The 16377-nt window shown below is 40.0% G+C and overlaps 1 protein-coding gene across 1 annotated transcript in view; it reads left to right on the forward strand.

The window, feature by feature from the left end:
* LOC134540314 (transmembrane protein 132E) overlaps nt 1-16377 on the forward strand; it is a 140940-nt gene that overhangs the window by 97381 nt on the left and 27182 nt on the right. The window contains 1 exon segment of the mRNA XM_063382975.1: nt 10878-11021. Coding sequence (XP_063239045.1) covers nt 10878-11021 — 144 coding nt within the window.

Below are 16377 nucleotides of genomic sequence, written 5' to 3' on the forward strand. Positions count from 1 at the left end.
CTTCTCCACAACGAAAAGAAAAAAAAATTGGTTGTCTGTAAAGTCGGTTTACGGACGATAGTTTTAACGTGACAACGTCATAACAAAACATTGATGAAATGATTGCATTCTTTTATGAATAAAATTGAATCATTTTTATTTTAATAATAAAAGAATAAATACTTGAAATTATACTAGTAATCAGATTTTTAAAATTCAAGAATAATTAACCTTTATTGCCGAAATTGTTGTTGTAATAAGCAATGAAAACCACATTAACTTTTCACTTCACTTTATAAACAGTCGACGAAATAGTTCACGTGTAGATGACTTGTAATTAATTTTAAAAACTGGCGATTAGCTATAAAAATTTAATATAATTATGAACAAGTTTTCATATAAATAAACTGTAAACAAATATATATCATCAATTATATGAATCACCATAATTTTTTAGTCAATTTATTAGCGTAACGGGACACAGCGTAACGGAACAATTGTGCGTAACGGGGCACATTTTCGTGCGTGCAGCCGGCGTTCATCGATTTATTAGACGTTGTCACGTCAAAAAACATTTGTAACGTTACAAAAACATTTTAGCCCTATACCTACGTCTTAACCTCTCGGTAATACGGCATTTTGGTAGGGGGGAAAAAAAATTCTCGAAAACGGAACGCAAAGATACGATGCACGGAAATGTGTCACGGAAGATGGCGGATTCACGTGTCACAACATGAACCCGTACATAGTCGCTATCGTTAATAAATTATGGTTCTTAACAAACGTATTTTTTTGCCAGGTGAAACTTTTTGATGGTGGAACTTCCCCGGAATGTATCTGGTAAAACTAAAATAGTCATATTAAAAGGTACTTACAAGTTTTGAAATACCTAAAAAAAAACGCCCAAGAGACTTATTAACACCGCGGTAGAGCGCGCGTTTGAAAACCTCAAAGGGCATTATTCAAATCTCGTCTCTGGATTTTTTTTAACTTTAAAGTAGCCTTATTAATATTATATAATTATGAATCAGCTCAGTGAGGTCAAGATTTGTTTATAAAAAGTATTTACAGATTTGTTTTCAGTCATTTAAGCAAAAACAAATATTCAAACATATACTTAGTATTATAATATGTGTTTTAAAATACATAGCTTTTAACTTACGGGGAAACTATATAATATTAATTGTGTAGCGAATTTTAATACGATGGGCAGTATTGTAATAAAATTCCTTGCCCTTAAGATTATTACAAATGCAGTGTTTTCCCAGGTTGCCATCACTTTGCCACTAAGTTGTTAGAAGTGATATTAAACAGCGCACCCAGAAAATTACTAACTTAACCAATCCAAAATGTTTCATTTCAATTGGTTTGTTCTTATTGATTATTTTTCAAACGCTATTGTAATTAGTATCATTCATTTGAAATTTTTTTTGTGTACACATATATTCAAGCAGATCATATTGTATAGAATTTGTAAACTTTCGTACTTTGGCTGGACTCATTTTCTTTCCTCCGGTGCAATTTTTTTCTTTTCTTCGTAGGGGATTTTTTTTAAAAGAGCAGAGAAATCATTTTTTTCGAAAAATAGACCGCAAAGAAAAGTCAGAAGAAAATAAGTTCGCCCACACTCCTCAACCCCGTGCCCTCGTTATTTCCCGTTTTTCCCCTCTTTACTTCTCTTCCCCCCCCCCTCCCGCCATATCTTACCGCGCGCAGGATCCAGCGTTCTCGTTTACATTACCGCGAGTATTTATGATCCGTTGGGAAAAAGGGGAAGAAAAATAAATTCCCGACCGGAAGGAAAGTTGCAAGTTTTCGATCCCCGCGCGCGCGCGCGTAATGAAAAATTTTAAATCTTTGCTTCGTTACCGCTGTCGTCGTGACGTCAAACTCTACCCCTCCCTCCCTCCCCCCCCCCCCCGCAAACCTTTTTTTCTTTCTTTCCTATTACCCCATCCATCCCCTTGGCTTCTTTCAATACGCGCCTGTCTGCCATCGCGATAATTAGTGTTTTATTACCCTCGGGATGCCAGTTCATTAAGCGAGCTTGGAAACTTATTTCTTCCCTGCGATCTTCTTTCTATTTTTTTTTTAATCAGGTGCGCGAAATTCTTCCCGTGATTAGAGCATACCTTTGGAACTTTGTGACATTTTTGCTGCGTCTTTTTCACCCAGGCATTAGTTGTCGGAAGAAAAAGTATTGAACTCCTAAATTGAACGCAGTGCATTAAAGTTGGCAAAAAAAGGGGGGGGGGGGGGGAACTGTTGAGTGAACCTTTTAAGCCTGTCTCACACGCAATTTTGATTTTTTTTTTTCGTAATTACTATTTTATAAGGGCTAGTTTTGAATTTTTAACTTGATGCCACCCTTGCTTTTGTTTTTTCTGTCGCAAGTATTTTTAACAGATAATTTCTTATTGTTATATAGTGGATATAAAAATTCGCGCATTTTATGATAATTGCGAAGAATTGCGCGACGTGCAACATCCACTGTGTATATTACACTAATTGAATATTTGTTGAAAATATTTATGGCAGAACAACAGGTGTAAGGTAGGTATAAAGTTAAAATTATGGAAATAGCCCTTAAGGGCTCCGCCTACCTGGGCACACACACGGTGCGCAGAGCTTCAGGAAAAACAACGCGATTTAAAAACTACTCAAGATATCCGAGTGGGGTCTGCTTACAAAAAGCATTTAAGAGTTCGCTGAGGGCCGAAAAGTACTTTCGATTTCGGATTAAGTTTGTAAACTGTATTTTTAGAAGCATTAATATGGCTAAAGCGCGTGTTTTCTGAGTCATTTTTAGGCGTAAAGCAACCTTTACAGATTCTTGAAAGCAGTTAAGGTACTTGCATTACACCTTTATCTTCATTTCTCCACAAAATAAAGTTACGGTCACCGCTCAAATTTCACAGTTATCCTGTGATTACGAGAAGACTGCGCGCCAGTTCAGAGCCTTGCGCTTAGAGGCGACAGCGCACTAGAAATACCACCGAGCGTGGCGCTTATCATCCCATCTCACTAACACACATACACCCCTGACGAGGCGGGCCCCTTAAACAAAAATAATGACGAAAAAAAAGAAAGCAACATGGCGTGTGAGCAAGGGCCTTAAGAGTGTTAATAGCATAATAGCTGTCACTGCAGCACACGTATATGTCGTAGATAGCCGCGGTTATTTTAATTTCATTTATATAATTTTTACCAAAAAGATTAGCAACAGTATTAGTAACTTGCATGAGTGTGTCATTCACTAGCAGGTTTAAACTTTCCCTATGACCATCTTCCATGATCTTAACATATTTACAGAAACTGTTATGTTTAATGTTGATTTTATTTATATATAATTATATATAAATATATACATGCACAAATATGTTTTGGAGAGCATGGGGAATATTTTAATACAACTTTTCCGTCTGTTTAAGAGCATGATTGCTGCATCGAACTTCGTTATCTGTGATCGTACTAATGTACGAATTAATAAGTTATTCTTTCTCATCTCTAAGGGTTAAGGAGATTGTAAATCACTCAATTTGTCGAACTTACTCTATCTTCGAGCAGTGTTTTGACAGATAATCCTGAAAGAAGATTAATTGTTTGAAAACCGAGAAGTTATAAAGATGACTTCCATTTCTTCATTTTGATGGGTCGGATCTAACAGTCAAAAGATAATTTTCTAACTTTCTTTGCTCTGTGTTCGTATAATCAGTCAGCCCATTAATGATATCTGAAAATGAATTTTAGTTATTTTATTTTGCGCATTGATAATTTAGGTTGTTTTTTTTTTGTGATAATCCGAACTGACGTGAACGGATACGTTTTTACTTGGAATAATCTACTGTATATTCCGCTAAAAAGACATTCTCGGTTTTTAGACACCTTTAAAATTCGCGTTATTTTCTGTTGGCGAGTAAACGCATGCAAAACAAAGTTAATTTGTTAATTGGCTGGTGCCACATATCACTTTCTCTCCTGATCGCACGTGATTCGGTAATATGATAGTCAGGTGTTTGTCATTGCCTCCTGCTCCTTCAAAGCATGTCAAATAACCTGTGCGCCATTAACGCTGGTCATTCAGGGTACAAACATTTACAATATAGATCATTGATATACAACTTCAATATTTTCGATATCCATAAATCATTGTTTTAAACTGATCCGAATTAGTACTATTAAATGACGCACAATTTTTTTTGATTTTGTATTATTCACCCAAACAATTTTACTAGTTATATTTTGTGAAATGTTATGACTTACAGTGATTTGGTTAAATTAAAAAAAAAGGATAATAATTTACAAAATGGCATTGGTGAACGTATTGTTTGCCGTGAGTATATTGTGTTTCCGTCAAAACGTTCTCTCATGGCAGATGTGATTATCTGGGTCTCGGGAAAGGTTACAAAGTTTAAGTTGTTACCATTTCTACTGAAGTAACCGTGAATTTACCATTTTTCTTCGTCTGGTTATCCTCCTCGTGTCACGCGTAACCGTGTGTGACGATGTCCCCTCCTCCTCTCCTCACCACACCTTTTCCTCCTCCTGTCAACTGTGTAGCCAGAAGAAGAAGAAGAAGAAGAAGAAGAATAAGTTTAGAAGCTACGCCTATTCCATCCTTACATCCTTCATCTTACTCCATGTGTCAAGCTTCCGCCATTGTAAAACATCAGCCTCCCTCCCACCCCAAACCCTCCTTTCCATTACCAAAAAAAAAAACTTTTCTAAGTGTTGTAGTGAATCGGTCGTAAATCATCCGCAGCAAAGCCTCCAGGATTCATCGATTATTTTGGAAGGGGTAATTTTAATGTTGTTTTCTGAAAGAAGGGGCCACACGAGGTGATTTTTTTTTATTTATTTTTTTTTTTTACCCGGCGCCTCCACCATTGATCTGTGTCAAGAGTGTTCGATGCGTAGCGAGAGGACTCGTCGGCGTGGTGGGGAGCGTGTTGAGCATGTGCATCTTCCCCCCCTCTACTCGTCATACTTTTCGAGCCACAGACCTGTCCTTCCTCCCCCCTTCCTCCGCCTCCTGCGGGTCACACGCCTGTGACCCCTTGGTCTCGCCGGGTGGTTTCACAGCCCATTACCGGCTCGCCAGACGCAGCGCCCGGGGAGACGGCCCTGGAATACTGGACACGCCACTGTGCTCCAGCTCCCCCCACCCCCCTGCTCCCTGAAACCAACCCTCTCGCTACGCACTTCCCCACAGAGTAGATAAAACGCTAGTACAGCGTGGACACTCGATGCTTTTGAATCTACGCGTTTTTTTTTGTTTTTTTTTGACGTGAATACGTCTTTAAAATTGTTTCCATAGTGGGAGGCAATTCAAAAAACGAATGATAACAAAATCGGGGGATACAGTTTGGTGTTGCAGCTACATATATATCATCTCCCTGTAGTTTTTTTCTAATAGTTATGGCAAATTGTGAGCGTGCAGCAGTACGGTGACCACATTCTCATTGGCCCCGTCAAGAGCGGGACGACACATCTCACCGACCCCAGCCAATAACCACAGGAGAAAAGCTACAGTATTTTGTGAAATACCTTGACACGTAATGTATTCGCGAAATACAGGTGCCCCTACCTACAGGTCATTGAACCCGCGAATTTTTCCGGTCCCTATCCATCGGCGCGGTCATTCTCACGTCTCAGCGGTCCTCGTCGCTCCAGCCCTGGAGGAATGGACGCTCGTAGCTGAGCTCGCTGCGAGGACGGGCTGAGAAGTTTCAGTCTGTTAGTTTCGATCACATCTCGCCAGGGCGCTCACGCGGCGATTGGGTAGACGGGGTTTCAAAAATATTCCGGCGGATCGCTCCCCGATTTATTATCTCATTTCCGCGGGCCAATGAAACCTCGCCTGCTCGTCGTAACGCACCCATTGCTAGGAAGAAACCAAGGAAGAATGGAAACCTTTATCTCTTTTCCCTCCCACCCTCCATCTTCTTTGCACTATTTATTCTCGGCTCAGGCAATTTCAGTCTCATCTCCCGCCCTCCCTCCCCCCCCCCTTTCCCATCCTTCCAGGGACGGTTGTGAGTGGTTTAAAAGAACGTCTACCGAGATCACTTAAATTAAGTTTTTCCCCCTTCCTTCCGTAATTTATGTTCGATATTACAAATGTAAACTTTCTTTCGCTCCAAAAAGTATTTTTTTTTACCAGCACATTGTTAGAGAGCGGAATGAATTCAAGTATTAATTTCAGGATGTGATAAAATTCAAATAATTATACCTTTGTGCAACTTCTGGTATTGGTTCACTGTTAACCTGGAGGACTATGGGCTAATTATAGACCCTCAGTCAAACCAGTATCGAATCAGTCTCCCAGTTGAGACGCCTCACAAGTTGGCAGCCAATGTACAGGTGACGTTTGCCCGAGAGTGCACAGGATCGTGGAGTCTATCCTGGAGGTCGTTGAATACGCGAATTTTTCCAGTTCCTAGCTATTGGCTCACTTTTCATCTGGAGGCTTTGGTCAGCTAGAGAAAATCAAATCAAATGAGTTTCGAATCACAAGTCAGCAGCCAATGAACAGGTTACGTTTGCCCGAGTATGCAGAGGATTGTGGAGTCTATCCTGGAGGTCATTGAATACGCGAATTTTTCCAATCCCTAGTGATCAAGCAGACGCGACTACCCCATGTGTAAAATCTGTTAGTTGTTATCTTATATGTTTGTAAGTACACTGAAATTTTCTTTATTGCATTAATATTTAGTTATGTTTAAATCATTTTATTTTAATTTCCATCGTAGTTAGGTGATCTCTAGGGCCATGCATATTTCGTGAAAAGATTCCGAGATCAGTTATAAGTTAAAACACTGTAGCACCGTCTGTGTTTCGTGATTGGGTGAGTTTATTTCAGGCGCATGTATATTGTTACAACACCAATCACAGTGATTTAGTGGGGAAGCAAACACATCCCGAGTGGCTCGGTCAAACAAGGCAACGACTTCTCTCGCAGACGGCCGCCAATCACAAGGACGAAACCTCTGGTGCGGGTATACCTTGTTGCAGTCTAATAGGCGTTCAGGTTTTTTCGTTAAAAATGCCTGGCCCTAGTGATCTCTATCGTATTAGGTGTGCTGAAGTATTTTCATATTAATAAAGCTTTGTCAGCAAAATTTATGCACATAGGTTCCGGGATTTAACCCCCAGTGCATGCCTAAAGACTGGCGCGCGGAATGATATCACATTGCCAGTGTCACATGAAAATGGAAGGTGGTTGTAGTTAAAGAAAGGAATTCTGACTTTTCGCAGAGTTCTTTGTTTATATAAGCGCCGGTAGTTTAGCATTTGAGGAGGGGGGGGGAATATGCCGAGAAAAACGTTACATTTTTACTTTTCTTTTTTTTTCAAAGCCTTTTAACTGCTTTATCGCTCGAAATTAAGAGCAGGTGCGCTTTGCTCGAATAATTTATCAACCTTTGCGTTCGCAGGACGTATTTTTCTCGCATCGCGACGGGGCTTGTTTTAAACCGCTTCTTTTTATTATTTGTTACGAGGCCATTGTGCGCCTTTTGCAGCCCTCGTAAAATTGTTCACGGCGTATGTGGTTTGTGTAATTCTTCGTTCTCCTTTTTTTCTTCTTCTTCTTCTTTTGTGGGTTTTGCTGTTTGAGTGGAGGAAGCGACTTTATATTCTTATGTTCAGAGTTTTATATTTGGACTTATGGTTAGATAAATACCTGCAAAATTTGCATTATTAATTTTAAACATCCTAGAAAGTATAATGTATGTAGATACTGACTATTTCTTATGTAAATAGGCCCATAATTGTGTATTGTAATTGATTTTTCATTCAAATTTAATTTTTTTTAAACTATGGAAAAGACGATCAAATAATTAATAGTTGGACTTTGTTTTATTATGTTTATTAATGTGCGCAGTTAATACCGAAAATATATTCAGGGAACGGTTTTCAAATGACTTTAACTATAGGAGGTACTAGGACAAATCAAATCATAAATACCTGGATAAGAATCCAAATCCAGTATTACCGTGAACACTATTTTGTGGTGACACGGTTGTTTTAATGTAAATGTATAAATGTACAGACATCTTTAATTTTACATAAATATTTTCTGTTCTATTTACAAAAAAAAAATACAGTGTAGGAGAGACCTGCAAACTTCGCGATATTTTCCTTCGCCGTGGCAGAATCCATATCTCTGTACACAAGCGAGGACATAGTCGATTTTTATTGGCTGCTGCTACATGTTTGTTGTTGGCTTTTAGTCATATAGGGAGTGTCAACCCACGAATTAGGGCATGTTTTGTTTCGCGAAAAGATTTCGAGACTAGCTGAGAGTAAAAACACTGTAGTATTGTCTGTGTTTCGGATTGGTTGAGTTTCTCTTAGATTCGTGTTCACTGTCAGCGCACCAATCGCAGTAATTCAGTGCGGAAGCAAACGCGTCCTGTACGGTCCGGTCAGAAAAGGCAATTGCTTATCTCTAGAGACCGGAAAAATTCGCGTATTCACTGACCTCCAGGATAGACTCCACGATCCTGTGCATACTCGGGCAAACGTCACCTGTTCATTGGCTACTGACTTGTGAGGCGTCGCAATTGGGAGACTCGTGATTAGATACTGCTTTGACTGAGGGTCTATAATTGGCCCACGGTCCTCCAGGTTAACAGTGAACCAATACCAGAAGTTGCATAAAGGTACAATTATTTGCATTCCAGCATATCGCGAAATGAATCCGCGGATTTTTCCGGTCTCTACTTATCTCACAGACGGCTCCAGAAAAGGCTGGCATAGGCATGCCTTATTGCAATATAATGGACGTTCAGAATTTGTTTCCGCGACTTTTTTTTTGCACGACGTCACCCATGAACAAAATTACTGAGATCATTAAAACGTATAAATATTTGCAGTCTATTTTGCATGTCCCTATGATAGTTAAGAGACCTGTAAATTTCACGCTTTTGTTTGGCGACTGTTTTACTTATGGAGCAAAATTTTGTTATTTGGGTAACTTTGACTCTCAATGCTGTAAAAAAAGAAAGCTAACTTAAAATTATATTTGAAAGATGGCTCATTTAAACAAGATTTGAAAATGGTACAACAGTATCCAAATCTTTAATCGATGTATTTTAGATAATTGTGAATATAAGACGTGCAAAGAATTTTTTTCCTCAATAGTAGGCCTATAACATGTTTGATTTCATTTTATATTAATAAAAATAGTAGGGTTGTTCAGGATTGCATACAAATATTTGTAGTCATCTTAACTCATTAGAAAATATTTTTGTGACTCAAAAACTAAGACATTAATTAATAATGTTTCATTCAATACTTACTTTACGTCGGTGAAATCTTCACCCAGAAGCCAGGAATATACAGTCGAATGTTCACGGGTTTACTTTGAGTTCCGGGGATAGGCATGTACTAAAGGACTGTTCACAGGAAAAAAAATTCTGTACTTTTAGAAAAGATTCCTTAGAGAACCAGTTTGCCAAAGGAATAGTTTGTAATACTACAAGAAAGATATTGTAACTTTGTAAAACACATGGCTATGGTAATTTTTGCATCTATCAAATACGTATTTCTTAATAAAATTGACGCATGTTTTGTTTTTATTTGATGTTTCATTCAAGCATATATATATATATATATACATATATATAAATCACGGAAAAGATAATCTAATATTAAATCATTTGACTTTATTTTATTTTAGCGTGCTTATTATGTCTGCAGTTAATATTGTAAACCTATTCAGGGAACGATTTACAAATAACTTTTAACTAGGTACTGGAAAAATTCGCGTATTCAACGACCTCCAGGATAGACTACACGATCCTGTGCACACTCGGGCAAACGTCACCTGTTCATTGGCTGCCGACTTGTGAGGCGTCTCAACTGGGAGACTCGTTATTCGATACTGCTTCGACTGAGGGTCTATAATTGGCCCATAGTCCTCCAGGTTAACAGTGAACCAATACACCAGTTGCATAAAGGTACAATTATTTGCATTCCAGCATATCGCGAAATGAATCCGCGAATTTTTCCGGTCTCTACTTTTAACTATTGGAGGCCCTGGTTGCCATATTTTTTCACGGACCAACCGGGACAGTTATGTCTTTTTTACTTTAGGTTTTAGGGATTTCGGTTTGGGGGGGGAAGAGGGTTATGAAAACAGTAATGTAAAAAACACTTAAAATATAGAATAGATAATCTTTGTTATTTTATTCATAATGGTACACAAACATGATATTTTTACAAAACAAAACAGTTTTCTACTTGTTGTACCACTCGTATTTTTCACTTGGCGACTACCGCGAGATTCCGTTAGTGCTCGGTACAAGTCGGGCAGTTTCGTAAGTGGTAGGTATATTTTGGCGCTGCTAGAGTGGGGAAACATATTGACAATGACAATCACGCGGGGGCGGGATGCGTATTGGTTGATTCAAGGTTACGTCGACTGCAGGCTTCGCCTCCAACGGACTTCTCTGCTGCCGACTTCTGTAAATTTGTATTACTGTGTTACTTACCAAAATGTTACTGATCACACAAGAGCAGATTAATCATTCTCTGATCTAATAATTTTGCTCAATTATTTCCAAGAAACTGTGCCCTGAATCTAAACCGGGACAATTTCAACAACCGGGCCGGACACCGGGACAACCCAGTATATCCGGGACTGTCCCGACGAAACCGGGACGTATGGCAAGTCTACTTATACATATAATTAATTCTATATACATCGAACTGTAAACAAAAGTTATAACACGAAATTTTGATATTTTTATAACTATTAATTTTCAAGTAGTTGAGTGAATTTTCAACAAAAACAATTACATATAAGTTATAATGGTGTTAGATAAGTAAGCGAACACGGAACCCGGACCCAGTGTACAGCGGGTTGTTAGTCGTCGTCGTGGCTGTTGCAGAACTGGGACGTGATGAACACGGCGGTGCTGACGGGCCGCCAGGTGTCGCAGGCCATGAAGGTGTTCATCGTGAGCCAGGCGGGCAAGGTGGCCGACGTGACGCTGCAGTCCTCCTGCCACTCGGAGGACGAGAGCGTGCTCAAGGTGGGTCGCCGTCGACAACATCCTTCCCTCCCCGCTCCCCCTCTCCAACCCCTCCACACTCCCCGCTTCCTCTCTCCCACGCCTCCACGCTCCCCGATCCCCCTCCCCCCCATTCCCCGCTCCAAGTTCCCCCTCCCACCCCTCCACATTCCTCCTCCCCCACCCCTCCCCACTCCCCGTTCCCCCTCTTCCACCCCTCCACGCTCCCTGCTTCCTTTCCCCCAACCCTCCTCTCTCCCCCCTAACCCTCTCCCACCCCTCCACACTCCCCCTCCCCCCTCCACACTCCCCCTCCCTCACCCCTCCACATTCCTCCTTCCCCACCCCTCCCCGCTCCCCGTTCCCCCTCTTCCACCCCTCCACGCTCCCTGCTTCCTTTCCCCCAACCCTCCTCACTCCCCCTACCCCTCTCCCACCCCTCCACGCTCCCCCTCCCCCCTCCACGCTCCCCCACCACTACCCATCAAGAAGTATAAGGGGTGGAGAAGAGGAATGGGAGTGGGTTTTAAAATATTATTATTAATATTCCCATTTTTTCCAGTTCAAGTGTGCAAAATTTCATCAAACTCGGAATGAAACTGTAGATAAAAAAAAACAAGCATGCTAACAAACATAAACTCTTCTTTACGTGTGTGTATGAACATGCATTCACATATTCTCAACACTTCGAGTGTTTATAATATGTATTTGATATACCTATGCCTACCCAGTCTAAAATAACCAATCATATGGAATGTGACTATTTATTAAAAGGCATCATAACAACTAGCTAAAAAAATAACAAGTAGTATTATTTAAATTTTTAAACTTTAGTGCTAAAAATTCTTTGATAAGTTATATAAGAAAAAAATATCCTCCAGTGCCGGTTGTCGAAACTAAATCTTACAGTGCTGCTAAAAAAATTCTCCGCGGAGCTAAAAGAGACACTGCCACATTTAGCGGGAAGTATATAGTTATTAATTTTGTAATCCGAGTATTTTGACTTTTTGTGATTTTTATTTGCGACTATTAAAGTTTTTCATTCTTTAATGCTTATTTTTGGCACACCGATGCGCTTGGTACCTCCCCCCGGTAATCACGTAAGTGAATATATAATTAAAAGTTAGTGCTGCCAGACGCAGTCTGCTATCTGGACGACTTCAACACGTGGAGTGTAGCAGAAACGCGCATGCGCATTCGTCATGTTGAACTTCCGTGCATGGTGCGCGTACATTTCGTAGCATTTTCCATTCCCTCAGCACACTGTTCGAAGTTACAGTAAATCTACGGACTTTTTCAACGAAGAACTAACCTCTTCGTAATTTCAAATAACTGAATATTCTTAGAAACTACGACGTATTTTGATTTCAGAGTTGTATGTTTCGTTATAAACAGAGATAAACTAACACGCGGACATAAGAAGAATATTCTTATCAAGTTTTTGAAAGGTTTTTTTTAATAGGAAGAACATTCATTTTGATATTCGTGTTTAAAGAAAGTCATTTTATATCCCAGGATAATATGTAACCAGTGTTCTTAGTAAATTAAAGGTGAAAATTTCGCCCTCAGTCTGCCTATAAGAAGTATAACTTCAACAGTAGAATGATAATATTTGCACGTGTGCGGCAGAACTACCGTGTTACTTCTACTCGCAGCGCGCGGCGACCCCGGGTGCTCGTGAGAACTCCGCGGGACACATCGATTCTGTCTGCGGCCGCGCGCGCAGGAGAGACCACAGGTTCACAGTCTCCCGATCAGTCCCCGAACGTGGCCGCATTGCCATCTGTGCCTGATGACGTCGCAACTGTCTTACCTTAAGGGTGCATGTTCCGATCCAGGCCCTTATTTAATTTCTTTACGTTTTACAGGGTTAAACTTGTAGACTTTTTTGAGTGGCCGAACTTCAACAAAATGAAAACTATATATATATATATATATATATATATATATATATATATATATCGCATGTGTTTGGCATATTTAGCTGGCAAAGTCGAAATTTTAACATTTTTTGTGCAATATGAATAAGGAGAACCAAATAAAATATTTTAAAAAAACTGAAATTTTTGTGTTTAAAGGGAATGCCTGTGGCTACTGCATGCTGAGGTTTAAATTTCCTTCAGATAAAAAAAAAATTATTTAGTTTTTTTTTTTCAGGATTTAAAAATCATAACAATTGTGATGATTTTAAAAAGCTAGTTAGAATTTAATTTCTTTCTTAAAGAAATTAAACCAATTCGTATTGTAAACAGTAAATTTGACTTTAAACCTAAAAAGTACCAGTTGTATAATCCATTTCATTCTCCTAATCCATACTGCTCAAAAACTTTAGAAATGCATTTTGCCAGCTAATTATGCAAACAATTGTGCTTTATACATTTTTTTTTTCATTTTGTGACATTCGGCCACTAAAAAAAGTCAGAAAATCTAATTGTTTGGAACGTAAATATCAAATAATAATCATAACGGGACATACACACTTAAGGTTACCGCCTAGCTGGGTCGCCAAAAGGCGTGCAGAGATCCGGGTGTTGACGCGCTGTATACAAACCGCTTGAGATTCGTTAAAAGTGTCATGATTAAGAATAGCATTCAAGAGCCATTGCACTTGTCTTTGGAAATTGTATTCAATGGTTTCGTCCACAACATGTAATTTTTTGGGCAGTGAAACAGGCCAAAACGGTTATTTCAACTGACGTTTGTTGCACTGTGAATGATACAGGAACGTATCTTAAAATATTCCAGCATACAATGATAAGGGTCGTCGCTACAAGTTTCCTGAAGTTGCGTTACCGACGCGAAGACTGCACGCCAGTTCAGTGCCTGGCGCGTAGAGGCGAAGAGGCGTGCGATGTGCAAACCAGTATCGGGGCATAACGAAACATGCAAAATTTCTCGAATCCAAGATGGCGGCCGTAACGATATTTTCAACTGTTTTTTTTAAGATTTCTTATTAAAGTTTAATTAATTAATTTCATAAATTTTAAACATTTTCCCGATTTACTAGAATTAAAATTACGGAGTTTCAAAATGGCGGACATGACGTCATACTAGCTGACGATATAATATATACTTTGACATAAGTGGTGAGAGGTCAGTCTGCTGGCGGCTTCCGTGGTGGAAGGATCGATCAACATTTTTATTTTTTTTTTTTGCCCTCACCGGGTTCGAACCGAGGATTCCTAGCTCCATGTCGTAAGTGCGTTTTTTAAAAAATATATATTAAAATTTAATTAATTAATTTTTTATAAATTTAATTATTTTTTCATTAAAAACGGATACCTAGTAAATAAAGATTTTTAAGATGGCGGACTTAACGCTAATTGCAACGGTGACGTCATAATTCAAAATGGCTCCCATGGCATCCTAATTTTCAAGTTCATGACCTCGGCAGCATAGAGCGGCTAGCTCTTAGGACTTTTAAGCAGCTTTTAGGATTTTATGTTCTTTCTAAAGCAAAAATACTTTTGAAGTTTTTCGAAATCCAATTTTTGAATTATTAATTATTTTTTGGCGGAGTTTTTTTTCTCCAAAAAACTGGAAATTTCGGCGAATTTTTATTTGTACATTCACATGAAAACAACTGTATTACTACAAAATAGTGTTGGCAGTACTACAGGGTTCGCATTCTTACCCGGGAATTTATGTTTTGTGTTGGCCTGATACCTCCAATAGCTTAAGTTATTTGTAAATCGCTCCCTGAATAACTTTCCAGTATCAACTGCGCACATTAATAAGCAAGATACAACAAAATAAAATCCAATTATTAACAATTCGATTATCTTTTCCATGGGTTAAAAAAAATTATGCTTGATTGAAAAATCAAATGAAATATAAAATATGTGCCAATGTTCGTAATAAATATTCAGTATTATGTAAAAAAAAATAACCATAGCTATGTGTTGTACAAAGTTATAATAGCTTTCTTGCAGTATTACAAACTATTTCTTGGCAACTGGTTTGTGGTTTCCAAAGGAATCTTTTGTAAAAGTACAGAGAAAAGTATTTTCTATACACTTACCAATCACATGGGCTCGAATCATGTCCTCAAGACATAGGAATCAGACGCAGATGCAGCACAGGAACACAAAAAGTAGCCGTGTCGATACAGAGCACAACATGCACACGCGAGGCGACGGAAACGAAACAAGCCGACCAGCAAAGCTACTTTAAGTTGAAGGATGAAGTCTTTTTTGGTAAAGATTCCCCCGGAGCTAGGTGACTACATTGCATTCGAACGAATCGGTTCCTTGAATCTCGCCGGAAACACGGGACAGTGCTATCGGCGCCTTTTGGATGGAGCCAGAGGACGCGCCGACCACGGACAGATCCTTCCGCTGCAGGGCGAAAGTAGTCCGGAACGTAGTGCAGTTCGAAATCTGCAGTTTCAAGTCGTGGGAAAGGCGGGACTGATGGTAGAAAGTAAAAAAAAAAAAAAAAAAAATGGGCAATGGAGCGTGTGACTTCTAAGCAAAATCTGTTTGTGTTGTGTAATAAAAAAAAACTGTCTACTTTGTTTGCAAAGGAATTCTTTAGTTGTGGTCAGTACGTGTCAGGCGTATAATTATTTTTTTTTGAAAACACTGGACACTCGCGAAAACTTCATACTTGCAAGTACTTATTAAATCCAAGTGACGTCACATTAGTAGCTCGCGTGCGTGCGGAAGCCGGGGCCCGGACGCGATTTATTCTGAAGCCTGACTCAGGGTCGGTGAATGTTGTAGGTTTCGCACGCGCGCGCTCGCTTGAGTGTGGGTGTGTGAGAGTGAGACAGCCTGCAGTTTTGTTCCGGAATTTCGGGCTGCGGATCCGCGCATGGGTGAAGGATGAGGGGGAAGGAGGTGTGGGTGGGTGGGGGAGGGGAAGAGGAGAGGGAGCGGTCCACGGGGAGAGAACGAGACTTGCAATCGCCATGGCAACGCCTACAGCCTCCCCCCCCCCCCCACCACGCATCAACCTCTGCCTCCGTCGCGTGTTACCGTCACCCCTCCACACTCTTGCTCGTCGAAGCATCTCGCAGTGCTTACACAGCACTTCCGCCCCGGTGATAGGCCCGACGTGAAGAAGCATTCCTGCAAGGGGGGGGGGGGGAGAACATCTCGGAGGAAGCGACTCTGCGCCCAACTTCCGTTTCCGCGGGATACAAACCCTCCAGTCAGCACTGCAAGGCGGGAACTAGGAAAAGAGGGGGAAATATGGGGAGGGGGGAGAGAGCCTTTGATGATCAGCGGTCCGATTGGTTTCCCACCCAGCCTTGACGACAACTGATATTTTTTTCTCTCTCCTCTGACATCCATGTGGGTATACGTAATGACACTCATAAGAAACTTAACGAAATGCACATATTTAATACTGTCTACAAGTTACGTCTACAAAT

This window comes from Bacillus rossius, chromosome 16 (assembly GCF_032445375.1).
Source record: "Bacillus rossius redtenbacheri isolate Brsri chromosome 16, Brsri_v3, whole genome shotgun sequence".
Lineage (NCBI taxonomy): Eukaryota > Metazoa > Arthropoda > Insecta > Phasmatodea > Bacillidae > Bacillus > Bacillus rossius.